The sequence below is a fragment of the Dermacentor silvarum genome, chromosome 1 (genome assembly GCF_013339745.2).
Source record: "Dermacentor silvarum isolate Dsil-2018 chromosome 1, BIME_Dsil_1.4, whole genome shotgun sequence".
Classification (NCBI taxonomy): domain Eukaryota; kingdom Metazoa; phylum Arthropoda; class Arachnida; order Ixodida; family Ixodidae; genus Dermacentor; species Dermacentor silvarum.
The window spans coordinates 26,408,409-26,425,534 of record NC_051154.1 but is presented as its reverse complement, the minus strand read 5'-3'; the positions used below and the strand labels follow the sequence as shown (position 1 = coordinate 26,425,534).

At 45.9% G+C, this 17,126-nt stretch overlaps 1 protein-coding gene across 1 annotated transcript; it reads right to left on the bottom strand.

Moving 5' to 3' along the window:
- Positions 1 to 15,509: 15,509 nt before the first annotated feature.
- Positions 15,510 to 16,359, bottom strand: LOC119436333 (RNA-binding protein squid-like). The gene is given in 2 exon segments (XM_037703533.2): positions 15,510 to 15,776; positions 15,778 to 16,359. Coding segments are annotated over 2 exon segments (807 nt in total). The 5' UTR covers positions 16,318 to 16,359.
- Positions 16,360 to 17,126: the final 767 nt, after the last annotated feature.

Here is a 17,126-nt window from a genome sequence, read left to right as displayed (position 1 = left end):
CAGAGGTTCGAGCAAGGTTGGAAGTTAAGCAGCGAGGGGTAGGTAGACTGGCTCTGGGAGCACACGGAAATACACCAAATCAGGGGGTACAGGGTGACATGGGATGGACATCATTCGAGGGCAGGGAAGCCAGCAGCAAGATAGAAATTGAGGAGCGATTGAGAGAAATGGCAGAAAAGCGGTGGGCAAGGAGAGTTTTCAGTTATTTGTACATGAGGAATGTTGATACAAAATGGAGAAAGCTGACCAGAAAACTGTCAATCAAATATTTGGACTGCAGGCGGGGTGCAAACCAGGAAACAGCGGTTAAGAAAAAAAGTTGCAGTGGCTTAGCTCGGCTATGCCAGGATATACGTAGCGTTAGCAAAGGCTCAGCTGATTATTCTTAGCTTTCCTGGTTGTCTCCTACGCTCAACCGCTAATTGCCAGGTAACTACTTCGGGATCCGATGAGTCAAGCTTCTCCGTTCTTCTGCGCTGTTGAGCAGCATTTGCGCTCTCCTTCTCCATGGCTATACCACACTGGCAAACGCCAGCCAGAAGCGCAGCGGCTCCAGCGCAGTGTCAGACGGCGACTGCACAGCGAGCGCGCGCCGGCGCCAGTGCGTCTACCACGGCTACGACGTCACTCCTCTAGAATGCGCAGACCGGCGGCGGTGAGTCGCGCGCGGCGGCGGCGGAGTGCGCGAAAGGTGCCGGCTCCGGTGGCTCCGGCGCGCAAGCCGTGTGACATCACTGATCCTTGCGCATGCGCAGCACGGCTCTTGATGTGCCGCGCGAAACGGGCTTGGCTAGGCCAGTGTAGCTAACGCTACAAAAGGTTAAGGAAACAGAGAGGGGTCTGTGGAAAACAGGGATGCAGATGAAATCAGCACTGGGAACATACCGAACTTTCAAGCAAGAAATTGCCAAAGAAAATATCTATGATAATTCTAGGGGAAGCTCTTTGTTGTTTGAAGCCAGGACGGGAGTATTGCGGACTAAGATGTACCGAGTCAAGTACCCAGGTATAGACACGTTGTGCGGTGCGTGTGGAGAAGAGGAAACGGCTGAACACCTCATACTTTTCTGTAAAGGGCTTAACCCTACAGTGCAAAGCAACGGGGCTGATTTTTTCAAAGCATTGGGGTTTAGGGACAGTGAAGGCAAAATAGACAAAATCTTAAAATGGGATTTTTAATTGCTGAGGTGCTTTGCAGCCTTTTCTAAGCGAAAGCTTGTAGTATTTCTGTCAGTGCCGCACTCACAGTTATTAAACATTCACGACGGAAAAGAGGCTAGAGATAACTGCAACAAGTTGCAGTTATCTCTAAAAGAAGTCAAGCGCGCGATGTGCAGAATGCACGTACGTATACCCATGTGGCATAGCATAGTTTTACACGAGCTTAGCCAGATTTCTAAAAATTGCTCTTCGGGACGTGCTGACGAGAACAAATTTTTTGTGCACTGCTGTCCATGAGCCTGTGACGTACGCCGGGTCAAAGTGCTTCTCACAGCCGTACTCTCCTGGTTGCAGGATCGACGTGGTCTCCACGTTCGAGAGCATATCTTACGTACGAACCATGCAGTCGGCTCTTTTCACTGAGCATGGAAACTCTGTCTTTGCACATGCAAGACCTGCTGTTGCAATTTGGTGCGAATCACTTCTTGCCTACAATCCGTCTCCACCAGGCAACGTCGCAGCTCGAGATGCAGATCTCCCTTCCCTCTCCTGGGATTCAGACTGTTTGTTTGAATTTTTAAGCGCACCAAGAACGACGATGATAGATTGCTCGATTTTGAAGTGAACATTGGTAAACCAAGAGCTTATCGTCTGACCACGCCGCTTGTCGGCGACCGCTTCCAAGTAAGGTCCCTGTATTTTTCAACATACAGGGACCTTACTTCCAAGGATACCCACACGCCGTCTGCTAGAGCACGCGACGCGACCGCACTGTCGGAGTCATTATCGTCTGTTGTGGCGCCTGATGGATTTGAATTATTATAGTGGAAGATAGAAATAGTAAAAAACAATGTTTTAATTTATTCAACGTGCTTTACGTACAGTTACAATTACATGTTCGAATTTCCCGCTTTTTCAGCCTCCTAACGTGGGCTGCTGTGCAGCGGTGCAGACACGAAACACCACGTGAGACGCGTTTCTCAGCGAGGAATGGCGGTTTGCATCCACAAATACGCGCGACATCGCGCGCTCACTGGCCTCACTTGTTTACACCTTGGCAGACGCCACTTCGTATTCCGTTGTTGGCAGTGCTTCAAAATGCTTCGATATCTATACACGTAATTGTTTATCTTTTTGGAGCTGTTAGATCAGCACAAAAAGTGAAGAAGAAGCACTTTCTTGCATGATATAATTCTGCTTAACTGAGAGTTGAATGTACCGCGCCGTCACTGCGTAGCCAGGCGCGCCGACGCGAGGCAGCCCAGGCGCGCGATAACTGAGAGGAGCTGATCACCGAGATCGCGCCGCGTTTCGACGCGTACGAGCCGTGCCGCACCATCTGCGCATGCGTGGGCGTGCGGACGCGAGCTTGCGCGCGTTTGAAAGCGTACGTGTGGTCTGGGCTTTACACCGTGATTGTGGGCGAGCTGCACGTGCGCGAGAGCGTCCGCACGCGAGATGCCGCCATGGCCCGCACACTCTCAAGTTCAACAAATGGCCACAGAGAGCGAAAAAAATCATGGAGGAAGGAAAAAAAACTTTTTACCTCCATGGAAAAAATCGACCAAGCCGGGGGCGGCTAACAAACCAAGCGTAGTACGTCGTCAAAAAAGTTGCCCCGGTGAGTGCCGTAGTCTCCCGCTAAAGGCGCCGTAGTAAGTGCAATTTCAACCTACAAACTTACTCCCACACTTACTGAAGTGTTTTTTTTTTATGACAAAGAGTACAAAATTATTATTGCTAATATACAATGTACTGTTGAGCAATAACAGTGTTGTTTTTTGCCATTATAAACGCAAAAGAACGTTCTTCATCATCGACCTCACACCGCGGCGTTTCAACAACCCATGACCTCGAAGATTTATGCGGAGATATCTCGGAGGTTATAAACATGGTTATAAATAACCCATCAACACGAATCAACTTTACGCAAGGTGGTGGTACAGTCGCCACATCGGTCACATGACCAAGCATGTGGCCGCGGCTGCCGGCTTCTCCCCGTGAAAACGGCCTCTGCAAAGTTCCGTCTATGGTTCCGTTTGCGTTTGGCTCTCGTGTGTTTCTGCCTGGTTTTTGTTGTGCTGCCCTTTGTCATGCAAGTATTGCAGTGTTTTGTTGTCTTACTTGGCACTGCGTGTGCAGTGATTTGTTTGTATGGTTTTAATTTGTAGAGCAGCTGAGTTTTGCATTGGGGACCGATGAGTGGAGGGCACTAATTTGCTGATTCTCATGTCGCTATGTGAGGCGCATTTTCAGTGATGTTGTAACTAAGGCGTTCAGCTCAGTATTAGGAGGAAGTCAGACAGAAGAAATGTTTTGTTGCATTTGTCTGCCTGGCATCGGGATCCGCCGTCATGCGTGAATCTAGCAAGTTTGCACGATGCGAAGATAGGCGGGAATTGCTGTCTCGGCGCACTTTGCCTTATATCCTCTAGGGAGCCGTCATCGTGGTATTTCAGTCTCCCGTTTCGCAAGAATGTTGCAGACAAGAGAACTGACATACGGGCTCTTTGTTAATGATTCATTACGAGTACGGTATCGCAAAAGATGAGGTGAAGTGCCCGTCCTATTTCCTTGCCTTGTGCTACTTCGCACTCGTAAATATTGCGTGCGCCACACCGTGCTGTTATCGCTTGCGATTCAGGTTCTCGATTGTGTTTTGGCCCGTTTTATCTCACGTGATTGGTATTTCATGGTCTTTAGGGGAATTTTGTGTCCAATGTGAGACGGGCTAATTCGATTTTCTTTGGCACCTCGGCATGGTTGCGATATATTGCGCTGCTTATTGTAGCTTTCGTCTTGTTATAGTTTTTCTAGTTCGCGAATGGATATTGCATATACGCTGCATAACTCGCTAGTGGATACTGCATACGTGAGTCGTGAATCCCCTTGGCGTAAAATATCCTGTTACTCCAGCTAGTCACAAATATTTGCAGTTTGTGACGGTGGCGGACTCAACGCTGCGCGGCGTTCGCAGCATTTAGTTGGTCGCCAGCCGAGTTCGTGCGTGTGCCATGTGCACGCACGATATTTGAGACGTGATCGTGCGGTTTTTCGATTTGTGCGTTCTTCGTGCACTTCGCGCAACACGACATGCGGCGGTTCTTGATCCTTGTGCAACAAATTTTCCTAGCGTACGTCAGACAGAACAGAGTAACCTCTATTTACTATTTTAGGCATGTCAGTGCACTAAGTAAGTTGAATGGTAAAAGTACATAGCATTTGCTGCTTAGAGTCCATGTGATGGGTTATTTACACAGCCATTTTAACCATGGCAGTGCGAAATTGATTTGTGCATGATTAGTTGCATAAATTAGTCCCTGCGGGGAGGTCTAAGTAGAAAATACGATTACAGGGCGACAGTGTACCAATAACCGCAGCAGTATCGGACAATGCATATAGCTGAGCGTGGTGTTTTGAACGGTAGTGAGCAGTTGACAGGTGTCCTAAAACGTGATAACGCTTTAAACACATAGTGGCTTTAATTATTCTTGCTCCCTTGTAATGTTCAAAAGCCTGTTCAACCTGTTCAAAACAATTCCCACAATAATTTGTTATAGTTCGCCACATTATGTTTGTTTTTATGATCTGGATACTGTGTTGTAGTTGCATATTTTGTGTACATATCACTTTCATAAATCATAATAAAATTTAGTATGTCTTCAACATTGCAGCTTAATTGTGCTGTTATATGTTTCATTATAAGCTGCAAAAAATTTGAAAGAATGTGTGGGCCTCCCCACTTATCTACCAGGCACACATAGAGGTAAGAATTAAAAGTTCAGTGCTACCAAGTGAAGAGCAAGTGCATATACAGGGTGGTCCCAGCTAACTTTAGCCAGAGTTTTAAAATATGGCGATACACTCTAATGCGACCAAACCCATGTTGCTTACTATTGAATGGCGTAAGTCACTATTTTTTGTATTCTGCTTAATTTCATAATTAGTCTAAAATAATTAACCAACTTCTGAAGCAGCGAAGTTAGGCAAGAAATTCCAATGAGGAAGTGGTAGAGCGGTTTGCAAAACTTCCGATTAAACAGTTTCTAACTTTCTACCTATTAATTAATATTTTCCCGCTTGCTTCAGATGCCCTGGAAAAAAAAATACCATGTGACATGCCTCCTTGCGCGCCAAGATTGCAGTCCTCCCAAAGGTCCGCGTATGAACATGGCATTTAGCAGGGTGTGTTGCTGCTTAAAAGGCCACAGGGCAGCGATGCAGGCATTGGCTGTTGCGATTTACGCCAGCAACCGCTATTGCTTGCGCTGCGACGACTGCCCTGTGGCCTTTTAAGCGGCAGCAGACCCTGCTAAATACTATGTTCGTTCGTATGCGGAACGTTTGGGAGCACTGTAATCACAGCGAGCATGTCACGTCTTTTTTTTTTCGCAGGCATCTGCAGCAAGAGAAAAAAACTAATACCTAATAAATATAAAGTTAGAAATCGTTTAATTGGACGTTTTGCAAACTGCTCTACAACTTTATAATATGAATTTTGCTTGCCTGACTGGAGAAGTTGGTAAATAATCTGCACTAATTGTGCTATAAAGCAGAATACAAAGAGAGTGTGATTAGCTGCAAACAATAGTCGGCAACATGCATTTGGTCACGTCGTCGTAGTGTGCATCGGCATATTCAACTTTGGTTAAAGATAGCTGGGACACCCTATATATGCCAACGGTGGTATGTGGGCAAGTCTTTCTGGTGAATACACTGCATCTGCATTCAAAGCATTTCAACTACCAGCGTAGTGCAGGATACGTGTCCGCTTCGACAAAATGGAGCACCAGTGCAAATATCTGGACGTACTTGTCTAGGGCAGCAAGTGTGTCTACATTGAAAACATTTCAAGTATCAGCATGTACGATAGTTATATTTCCAGCAGCACTGCATAATGTTAAGTGGTGTGCTCCCAAGCTGTTCATCAATGGAACTCTGCCTGGACTGTGTGCCAAATATTTTTGGATGTGAAAGTGGGGGGTTCTAGCAGCCATCGTGATCTTCCTCGGCTGCCTTTTATATAGTGTGCTCCGGCGTGTGTTTCGTGCTGCGAGCTGCGAGGTTTAAAAAAAAGGGAGAAAAATATAAAAAGCTGCTTCTGCTCCTGCCATCGGTCCGAACGGTTCTCATATCTTTTGCTTGCAGACACACATTGTTGCAGTGGTCCTAACCTCGATCGCTATAGCGTGGTGACCTGGGACGTGATCGTACGGGGAGCACCACGTCATGGACGAGGCCACTAACGAGAGACCAGTGACCAGCGCAGAGGGTCTCGCAATATTGCAGATTCACCTGCCGTCCTTTTGGCCACAATATCCTGCAACCTGGTTTACTCAGGTGGAGGCCATCTTTGACCTTCGGCGCATTACCTCGCAGCGCGCGGGGTTCCTCCATGCTGTCTCAGTACTCCCTACAGACAGAGGTGGTTGAGAAGTTCCAAGGCGTTGTGGACTCACTCCACGACACCACCCCCTATGACCACTTCTAATCGACGATGCACGATTGGAACTCCGTGTCTGCGCGCAAGCGCCTCCAGCACCTTCTCAACGAAGATGAGCTCATCGACCGTCGGAACTTCTACGTCGTATGCGGCGGCTTCTTAGTAACAGTAGACTGGAAGCAAATAGCTCGCTGCTGCGTGAACTGTTCCTTCGGCGCCTACCGCAGAATTTGGCTACCACACAAGAAAACATGTCCCTCGACAACCTTGCCGAGCTGGCCGACCGCATCGCTGACTATTCAGCAAGAGTTACTGTGGCAATACCGACCGTTCGGCTGTCGCACCTAGAAGATCAGCAGTCTCGCCTTGAGTAAAAGACCTGAGAACCGTTCGGACCGATGGCAGAAGCAGAAGAAGCTGTCTTATTCCTTTTTTTTTAACCTTGCAGCACACGCGGCGGAGCGCGCCATCAGGCGCGTAGCCAGGGGGGGGGGGCTGATGGGGCTTCAGCCCCCCCCCCCCCCGAAATTTTTTCGTGCTGACATGCACCGCCGACCAAAACTACCACCGACGCCGGCAATCATTCTGGATTTTGTCTACAATGTCTTTTTCACGCTCGAAAAGACATTTCCGCACGAACATTGCAAACTCGGGCTAGATTTCGTGACAATGCCCTTGCACCTGGAGTCACGTAACGCAAGGAGCCCCATCCAAGCACAAACTTTCAACGGCTTTTCGATAGCGAGCGGGCGCGTTGCATGCGGCATCTCGCAGCGGCCGCGGAATATACGGAACGCATGGATTTCAATTACAAAGCTTTATGGGTGTAAAGTTCTCATAAACTTTTGACGCGAAAGGTGCACTGACATTTCCAAAGGCATGCTTTAAAAGATTTTCAATTCTAGAACTTTATGGGGTTAATGATCTTATAAACTTGGGCCAAAATGCGCGCAATGAAGCCCTCCTGTCCAAGCCGTTCCAGAAATGGAAGCACGCGCTCGCAATCTTCCACACACACGAAAATACTAAATAACACCGGGACTGTCAGCTAGCAGCTGATACTTTTCTCCACACATTTTCAGGAAGCATGCCCAATGTGATTGATCAGCTGGACCAGGGCAGGCAAAGTAAAATATGAGAAAACAGAAGAAAGTAAACGGCCTATTATTGAGATTTTTTTTTTTTTTGCGGGCGACAAGGTCTGGCTTTCCGTGGCCACAGGGACAGGGGCCCTATGGATTTAAGCAATGCCCCTGCTGAAAATACAGGCATTTTCAGAGTGCTTCTTTGCATGCGAGCTGATTGTGGAGATACATATCTGAAGAACCATTTGGAAAGTTACCCCAGTAATGCCTCGTATTTAAGCCAAGACGCACAAAACCAAATAATAGAAATTTGTGGTGACATTATCAAAGAAAGCCTAGATTCAAAAGTAGGTTGCTTCTCCATACTTCCTGACGAAACGATGGGCATCGCTGGAATCGAACAGCCTACTGTTTCTGCAAGGTACCTAAACAAGTATGCCAACGACATCAAGGGAGTGTTTTAGGTTTTAGCACCGGAATAGATGCCCATCTCTCATTGCGACAGCAGGTTCTATGTAAATGTGTAAATACTGCTGCAGCTTCTAGTCACCCTTCCAGTGACCATTGCCAGCGCAGAGAGAATATTTTTTTAGCAAGAGTTTACTAAAACTACTTGCGCTCTACAATGTCTGTGGAACGCATGGTTAGGCTGGCGCTTCTATACACCCACAGAGACGTCGGCATCAACGTGTCCGAAGTCATTGACCGCTTCGCTCAACTTTCCCGCCGAGAGAAGTTTCTCCTTTAGATAGCGAAGCAGCAAAAAACAATGCAAGTAAAAAGCACTGTTCCTTCAGGTTCATAAGTTCTTAATTATGAAAACATATCACCGTTCATTAGCTTTTAAAACCGCAGAAATTTTCGCAGTTTATTCTTGCAGTTGGCATCATGATCACAATTATCACACGAATACAAAAATTACGAGAATACCAATAACCAATTTTGACCGACCTTGCTCATTGAAAGCCCGGCCCACGCGGCGTTCGCCAAAACACACTCGGATATTGGGTAGTTCAACTTACCGCATCATCTGTGGCCTTCGTTTGTCCTTTTCTTTCATTTTCAGCTACCTGCTTTTATTTCTTTTTTGAAACGAAGGAACACCCTCCTTTAATTTTGGGTGCAGAATAATTGTTGGCGTTGTGCAGGCAGTTAAATTACACATTTTCGTACTTATTTATGCATTATTCCTCTATTATTCTACCCTCATGGCGATGTCGCGACCGCTGCATGGCCCAAGTGCATAACACAATTTCTGGGATCATAGTTATGTTCTTGCCTAGATCATCTGTATTTCTGTGCGCAAATATCTGTGACTGAGCAACATGTTTATTTGTCTCATTTGACGCATTATATACACTGACGTTTGCTTAAATACTTAGATTTATTGGAGACTCATACGTATTTTTAAATATCTTACTGCGAGGATTTCTGTATACAAGCAGTGAACTTTGTTTCCAGCGACTCTTTTTTTGCCCTTTAGCGAGTTGTGTCTTCGCATTTGTATGTTCCATTCTATCTTCGCATTTCTAATATATATTTTGCAGAACTCCCACTTTTTATTTGTACTCACTGCTGCGAGTATTATCTTGGTGTAATTACAATACACGACGAGTTACAGCTGCTCCTGCGCAATCGATTGCAACGAGGGATAGCGTCATTGAGGTTTCTTCCTGGCCGTTGCATATGTAGAAAAATGTAAACAAGGTTATTGAATGACAAAGATTCATCAAAATATTTGTCCTCAACTTATTCATTTCATGGCCTTTGCGTTTTTCATATAAGCTGCATGCACTGCTTCGCTGGTTTCGAACTGATATTGACCCTTTTCGCGGCGATCCCGTGGGCGCTGCCATATTTGATCACGTGGTGACGCGTCCATTGCTTGCCTCAACTGCCTCCGTTGCCTGCTTGTTTACAATGGAAGTGTATGACGCCGGCGCGGCTTAGAAAACCTCTGTTTTCGGAGATATCGTAGACGATGACTAGGTGGACGACAGGAAGCTTTGATCACAGCTTCAGAGAACATGCAAAAGCGCTTTTGGAGCTGATTAAGCTATGTCCAAACGGCGCAAGCAGTGTATATGGTGCTTCTAAAAGCGGAGCTAAATATGCATTCCAAGCTTTCCGATTAAGAATTCAGTCAGCATTAGTGTGTTTTGCTCTTTGTTCCTTATTTGGCAAATATTTTGAAGCAGTGGCTTGTCAGTTTCTGACTCAGTGAAGTTCCTCGGTGCGGCCACTATCTGATTATTTTCTGCCTAATCACTCGCGGGTGTGCTAAGTTCCGAATCCGATAGATTTGTTCTTGCTGCGCACAAGGCTTGAAACGTAGCTGTTTTGTACATTGTAATACCTTGTAGCAAATATATATTACAGCTAGTAACTTGCTTACTCTTGTGGACCGTCACAAAACATTCAGCTTCGACCATTGGTGCGCCATAGGTGTAATCCGTCATTTATTGTGTGTATACAGTGCGCATATATTCAACTGTGCGTCCATTCGCTTATTCTTGATACGTCGGCGATAGAGTGGGCGTAAGTTTTCCTGCCATTCGGGACAGATGTGTATAGATAACGTGCACGAAACTTACTATGACAGGAAGCGGCGCTACTCCCTTTGTCATTGTTTAACGATTGGTACTCACTCTTGCCGACGTTCTGGAGATGAAGCCCTTTCTTTGAAGGTTAGCGATACAAGGCTGGCGGATGAGCAAATTTCTGTATCCTCGAGGAAATCCGTACATCACGAAGTGCCGGTAACACGTTCGGACTGTTGCAGCAGCGGTCCGAGAACTTCGCCACACTTAACATGCCAGTCACTATTTTTGCAGCCAACTACTGCACACGTCTTCAATCCACATTATTCAATCTAGCATTATTGGAGCACAGTGTGTTAGCGAAAACTCAGTTGCATTTCCGACAGCTGATAGCACAGAAGCAAGGTAGAAGCGGTAATGGTTTCGTATGCGTGCGCGGTCGCTGAGGAGAGGTATGGCGCGCCGCCGTGAGCGCCATCTCGTTTCTCTAAAACAAACTGCTCCACGAGAAAGGTTAATAGTCCTAAAATTCATGTGATGTTTTCTTTACTTATTAATTAGACAAAAAATGCAGAAGCATTGATATCAGTTATTTCTGCCACAATTTTTGGGGCTTACGAATATATTCTTTTATGAAAACATACATATTTTAACGGACAGTGCATAGCGTTCAATAATTCGTTTGCAGCATCGATTATACAATGGAATTGGCAATGCAGTTATTATTCATGCATTTGATCCCTCGACAAATTCTATAAGGAGGAGACCGCGCTGCAACCTGAGCCCCCCCCCCCGAACAAAATTTCTGGCTACGCCACTGCGCACCATATACAGTCTCGGCAGGGTAACAGCACGAAAAGGCAAAGGACAAGAAGGGGAACACACATGAGTGCTGGTGTGTGTTCCTCTTTTCGTCCTTCGTCTTTTCGTACTGTTCCCCTGTCGAGTATGTACCGACTAGCCCAAGCTTCTACGGTGTTGCAATTTACGGGCAGTTTCACCTAACTTGGGCCAAACTTCAAAAATGTGCAAATGCTGCATAGCTGCACAGATCCATGGTAATGTTTTAGAGATACTCAGATTATATTTTGCATTCCACCTAATTAGATAAGTAGTTTTCAATAATTAATCAACTTCTCAATTATAATTAGATAATAAGTGTAAATTTCAAAATTGTAAAGCAACATGAGTGTCACGGAGCGGAATATTTTCGAGAGTTGTTGAGTGGTTTTGACGCCAATTAACGGCCGCCAAAAAAACGTGTCCTCACAGGGCAGCATAGTGTCTCGAGACATCGACACGTCGATTAGCCGCCAAAAAAACGTTATGTCCTCACTGTGCGGCATATATTTTCGAGAAGGCAACACGCCGATTAACGGGCATCAAAAACGTTGTGGCCCTACGGGGTGGCATCTTGTTTCGAAAACGCGACACACCGATTAACGGACCCCGAGGTGTGCGTCCGTGTGGTGCAGTGCCGGGGCTCGACCTTGAAGAGAGGGGAATCTACCGTCCTTCGTCCCTGGTGAAAGGGGTGCGGCCAAGACTTTTAGGAGGAGTCATGAATTAATTAGGTGAACTCTGCATACCGGCAGTTCCCCTACATAGAGAACTAGGGAAAGGAGAGGCTATTTAAGCGCAGGTTTTCGGCCCTGCTAATTAGTCTAGAAGCTGAGCCTGTAATCTGCGGAGAAGCAGTCAAGGAGCTAGTGCCGTCCAGTATTGCCTGGGCCGCTTAGCCAACTCCAAGTAACTAGTTGACGTACGAGACGTCAAACCAGCGTCTGCAACAAAGTTCTCGGTAGTTCGCCTCAAGTCAGCTCAACCTGCTTGAGGGAAGTCGTCTGATCTAGACTCCTGGGAAACCCAGCCCAGCAATCGCATCCACCTCGACAAGATCGGCCCACCAGCATTCTTCAGGAAAGCTCTGCGTGCTGACTTCACTGTTTATGGACTTACTGCTGCTGCCCGGCCATGCGTATGACACCATTTGTTTTCTTTTGAACTTTGTTTTAGTCAATTACTGTTAAATGTATTCTTGTGTATTTGACCCTCGCACTGTTTCCTTTTTTTATCTACTGTTAAATTGCTCATCATTTTTGTTTGTCTTCATCATTGTGTTATATTAAGTTCAGGTGTGTTAGTCTGTCTCGTGTTTTTTTTTATTATTTTGTTTATTAATTTGTGTATTTTTGTCAGCCGATAAATATATCGTTTTTTTTCTTTACTCCCGACTCTAACTCTTGCACTGTGTTCGCTCGAGTACGGAACGACCAACCGGCTTGTATACCCCATCGATTGACTTCGCGCCGACGACGAACGAGTGACAGCCGTGACAATGAGAAACTCCTGATACCACTTTCCGTTGCTCAATACGTGCTACATAAGTGTTTTTTCGAGCGTTAAAGATGCCCGCGAATATACGCAAACTGGTACGAGCGGCCAGTCGCGCGGCAATTTTGGGTGTATTCGGGGGCTTCTTGCACGCTCGGAAAAACGCTTTTATGTAGCACGTATTGAACAACAGAAAGCTGTATCGGGAGTTTTTTATGTTGCTCTACAATTTTCTCATTGACACTTTTCATCTAATTATAGTAATCGCAAGGTTGATTAATTTATGAAGACTAATTATCTAATTAGACGGAATGCAAAAAATAATCAGAGCAATGACAAACAACATTATCTTGGTTCTGTGCAGCTACGTGGCCTTTGCATATATTTAAAGTTTGGCCCAAGTTACGTGAAACACCGTGTATAAAAAGCGGCCGAGGAAGGTGACGATGGCTGCTAGAGGGTGAACCGGTAAAGCATTTGCTCGGGGTTACATGTGTAAAAGCTTTTTGTCATTCAGAGTGCTTTTTTTTTACTTTGGGAAACTGGAGATGTGTGCAAAGTGTGACATGGCAGTGTACAAACGTATTCACTGGTTGGTAGATGATTCATTGCAACCTTATGCCTGCTTTTTTTGCCAGAGTGGTAGATATGTGCCTCTTGCACGTAGCTTTTTCAGATAAATCGAGAATTACTTCCTTGGCTACTTAAATGCAGCTTCCAGTGCATTTCACTTCATTTCCAGGTTTATATAAGTTTCTAATGTGAGGCTTACACATTCATTTCACATGTACTAGAATGCTATTATTTTATTTATGTAGCATGACTCAGTCTCATCGGACATTGCATTACAGTGGTGCTCACTTGTGACACTGATTTCCCCGTTTAAGAGTATTCTATACTATTTTCACTTGGTTATTGTTTTTTGGTTTTATTGCTTTTTAATTCTCACACCATTCATTATTTGATGTATCACCTAAAGGCAATATTTTTGATTTTGACATGTTCCTGTTTTTTATCACAGGATTGTTTTTGACAGTATGCGGCGTAATTGCTTTTTGTGAGCTTTTCAAGCTTCTAGATTATTGGTAATATTGCTTGTAGGCAGCCACCATGCGAGAAAATCTCGCATTTCTCAGTCTGCGTCTCGCAGTTGCTATGATATCAATTTCTAAATAACTCTAGTCTGTTCACCTGATAGCCATGGGCTGTTTGCATTGCTAAATTAAAAACTATGAATTTTGTTAGTATCTTCTAGTCATTGTTTATCAGTTTCTACTTCATTAAGAATTGTTTCTGTGAGTCTTAGTCATTGTTGGTGCACTTTTAATTCTATTTACTTTGCATTTCTCATACATTTTGCTCACATCTTGCGCAAGTATTACTTTTTTCAATAAATTTTTGCTTTGTCATACTGTTCTCATTTCATGCGCGCTTGGCGCAAAAGCGCTGGCCTGGACGCTTGTCCAGATGCGCCCATTTTTTCTTAGCGGGATGGCATTCCCATTTTGGTTGTAAACATAGTTGCTGCATACCAAAGGCTGCATACCGGATTCATTTTCGTGGACATGTTCATTTTCATGCGACTTGGTAGAGGATGCGTCGGCGTCGATAGGCAACAGTGCTTGGCGCTGTGCCAGGAGCTCTGTTGCACGAGACACCGACCCCTGGACTCATCTGGAACCCGCGAGAATAAGCTTCAAATTATCGTAAACCTTTCAAGACCATTTCTAGACCAGCTTTTTGATACCATCTTAAAAACGTTTAGAAATTGGATATGAATAGCTTTAATTGGCAAAGGGGATGATTTGTGTCTCTCCCAATCCTATTTCTAGACGAGCTTTTTGAATACGTCGTTAAGACCTGTTGTAGATCGTCTCAGAAAAGTAATTAAGCTGGACATTAGCAGACATATACGACGTTTTAACAACGAAGTCGTTTCACTCGTGTCTTCTTTAAACCGTTTTGTCGTTTAGGATAAACGCTAGAAATCTGCTAGGTATCTCTTGTGCTACCTGGGCCACTGGCTTCTGCGGCTTACCGGGCCTGGTCGAGGGTCGCCGGCTGGCTTCCCAAGTCCTTTTTGGTGAGTCGCGCCTCCCACGACCAGTTAATGAGCGAGTTCGTGATTATCGGCATTCCGGCGTGTGCCGGGCGCTTTGGGCATTCGTATGTGATGTGCTGGAATGTGGGGATGTCTTCAGATCAGTTATATTTGTCTTTGTGCATGTCGGGGTACATCTTGTGTAGCCTGTGCAAGTGAGGAAAGCTGTTCGTGTTTAGTCGGCGCCAGTCCCTTGCCTGCCCCCTGTCGAGCTTGGGATGGGGAGGAGCATTTGTTCGTCGGCCGAGTCTTAGCAGCTCCAGTATTTCTCGGGGCGTGCCGGGTGTGGGGGGCTCCGTTAGGGCGGAGTGATCCGAGGCTTGGCCTCTCATAGCTTGAGCCAGACGGTCCACCCGTTCGTTGCCGTCCACTCCGGCGTGCGGAGGTCTCCGCTGTTCACACCTGCGTTAGTTCACAGGGGTATGTGCCATTGCGCTTGGACTCTTTCTGCACTATCGCCAGGATCAGCCCACATTTTTGGATTCAGCATACACACAACGGCCTGCTTAAACAACTCCGCCGTAAAAAAAAAAAAAAAAAAAAAAAAAAAAAAAAACTGGGACTACACAATGCACCGTGTCACCTCGCACGTATCTACAATGCTCGACGTGGTTTATTGGTTCACATCATATAGGTTTTTAATTCTTTCTCCTCAGGACCTAAATAAAAGTTCGTACTCAATCACTTGGTTTGGTTTGGTTTGGTGCATATATGTATAGCACAGCCCACTACAGGGGATTGGCCATGAATCGGGCGGCAGTGGGTAGAAAAGGGAAGAATACTGAAATAGGATTTTATTATTTAAGAATGAGAAATAATTAAATGAATTCTATTCGTTAATATTGTTACGGGCCGCCTCCTTGGTTGCCCCAGTTCTGGTTCTGGTAGCCTCCTCCCCGTCCACGGCCGCCTCTGCCTCCACGTCCGCCAGCTGCAAAGCCGCCGCCGCCGCCACCGCATCCACCACGCATACCTCGGGCATCGGGCTTGGGAGTTGCCTTCTTGATGTCGCACTCTTTGTTGCCAATCTTTTGCTTCGGCTCCCGGCAGACCAGCTCCACGGAGTCTTCTCGCTCGAATGTCACAAAAGCGAACTGGCGCCTCTGGTTCTAGCTTTGCCTTGCCAAATGGCAGCTCCACATTCTCCACAGGACCGAACTTCTCGAAGTAGGCCTTGATATCAGCCTCTGGCATGTCAGACTCCAATCCACCAACAAATATCTTTTTGATCCCGGGACGCGCCTTCGCAGGCTTGGGGTCGATTTGCTTGCCCTTCACAGTGTGTGGCGTTGCTTTGAGCACAGCTTCAGTAGCGTCCTTAGCATTGAATGTGACAAAACCGAAGCCTCGGGATTTGCCTGTCGTGGGGTCTGTCTTGATGTTGACATCAACGACAACGCCGAACTTCGAAAAGTATTCCCGAAGATCCTTGTTATCAGTGTCCCAGCTTATGCCACCAACAAAGAGTTTCCTTTCGTCCTCATTAGTCTTCGCGTCGGAGCCATTTTGGGCGGCTTCGTTTGTCTGAGCATTCGCTTCGCCCTCTTGCTGGTACTGACCGTCTGTGAACTGGCCATCGTTATACTCGCCGTACTGTCCATCGGCCGAAAAATCTCCTTCACCGTAGTTACCTTGCTGATCTCCGTCCGCCATTTTGAGCTAACTATAGCTACACACACGTTCTCGACGACGACCGCACGGTAGATGTAATATTAATTATATCTACACTATTATATTATACACTACACTAAAAATTAATATCTAACAATATTAATTTTCATGGCATATTATCTTAAATTTTGAAGTTAATATTTTTCTTTTCATGTAGGCTTGGAACACAAACTGCGAATACACTTAAATCTTGTTATAACGAAGTCGAACGGGTGCCGAATTTTTTTCGTTGTAACCATTAGTTCGTCATAGCCACTGACTAATTAGTATACGGCTAATTACAGGTAAGTCATCACGGAGGTATTAGCTCCCGTCGCAGCCGAGTTGCTGTATCTACAGTAAAGTGCTAATCGAAAAACAACGAAAAACTGGGATCAAACACAAAGACACAAGAGCTGATTTTATTGCGCTCGACGCTAACCGCGTAGCCTTTCAAGTAGATGACGCGAAGAAGTCTGTGATGATTGGCTGCTGCATCTTCCTCGAGTGAAGGATGGCCTTCTCAACAGCAGCTGCTATCTCGAGACCATCTTCGCCGTCTTCGTACCTGCCTTTTCTCTGGAGTAGTGCCCCACTCAAGGGCAAATTAGCAGGTGCTTCCAAAAACCACTTGAACAGCGCCTCTTCCACTGCTTCAAAGGCAGCAGACCGAAGCTTCTTCCGCGTACCTTCTACGCCGCGTGCAACAGCTCCAGTGATGACTGCCTTGCTGCTGAGAATTGTAGAAAGTGGGCTCGGCGCGATGCCGAACTCGTTCGCCACTCGCATTTTCTTCGTCCCTGATGCAACAG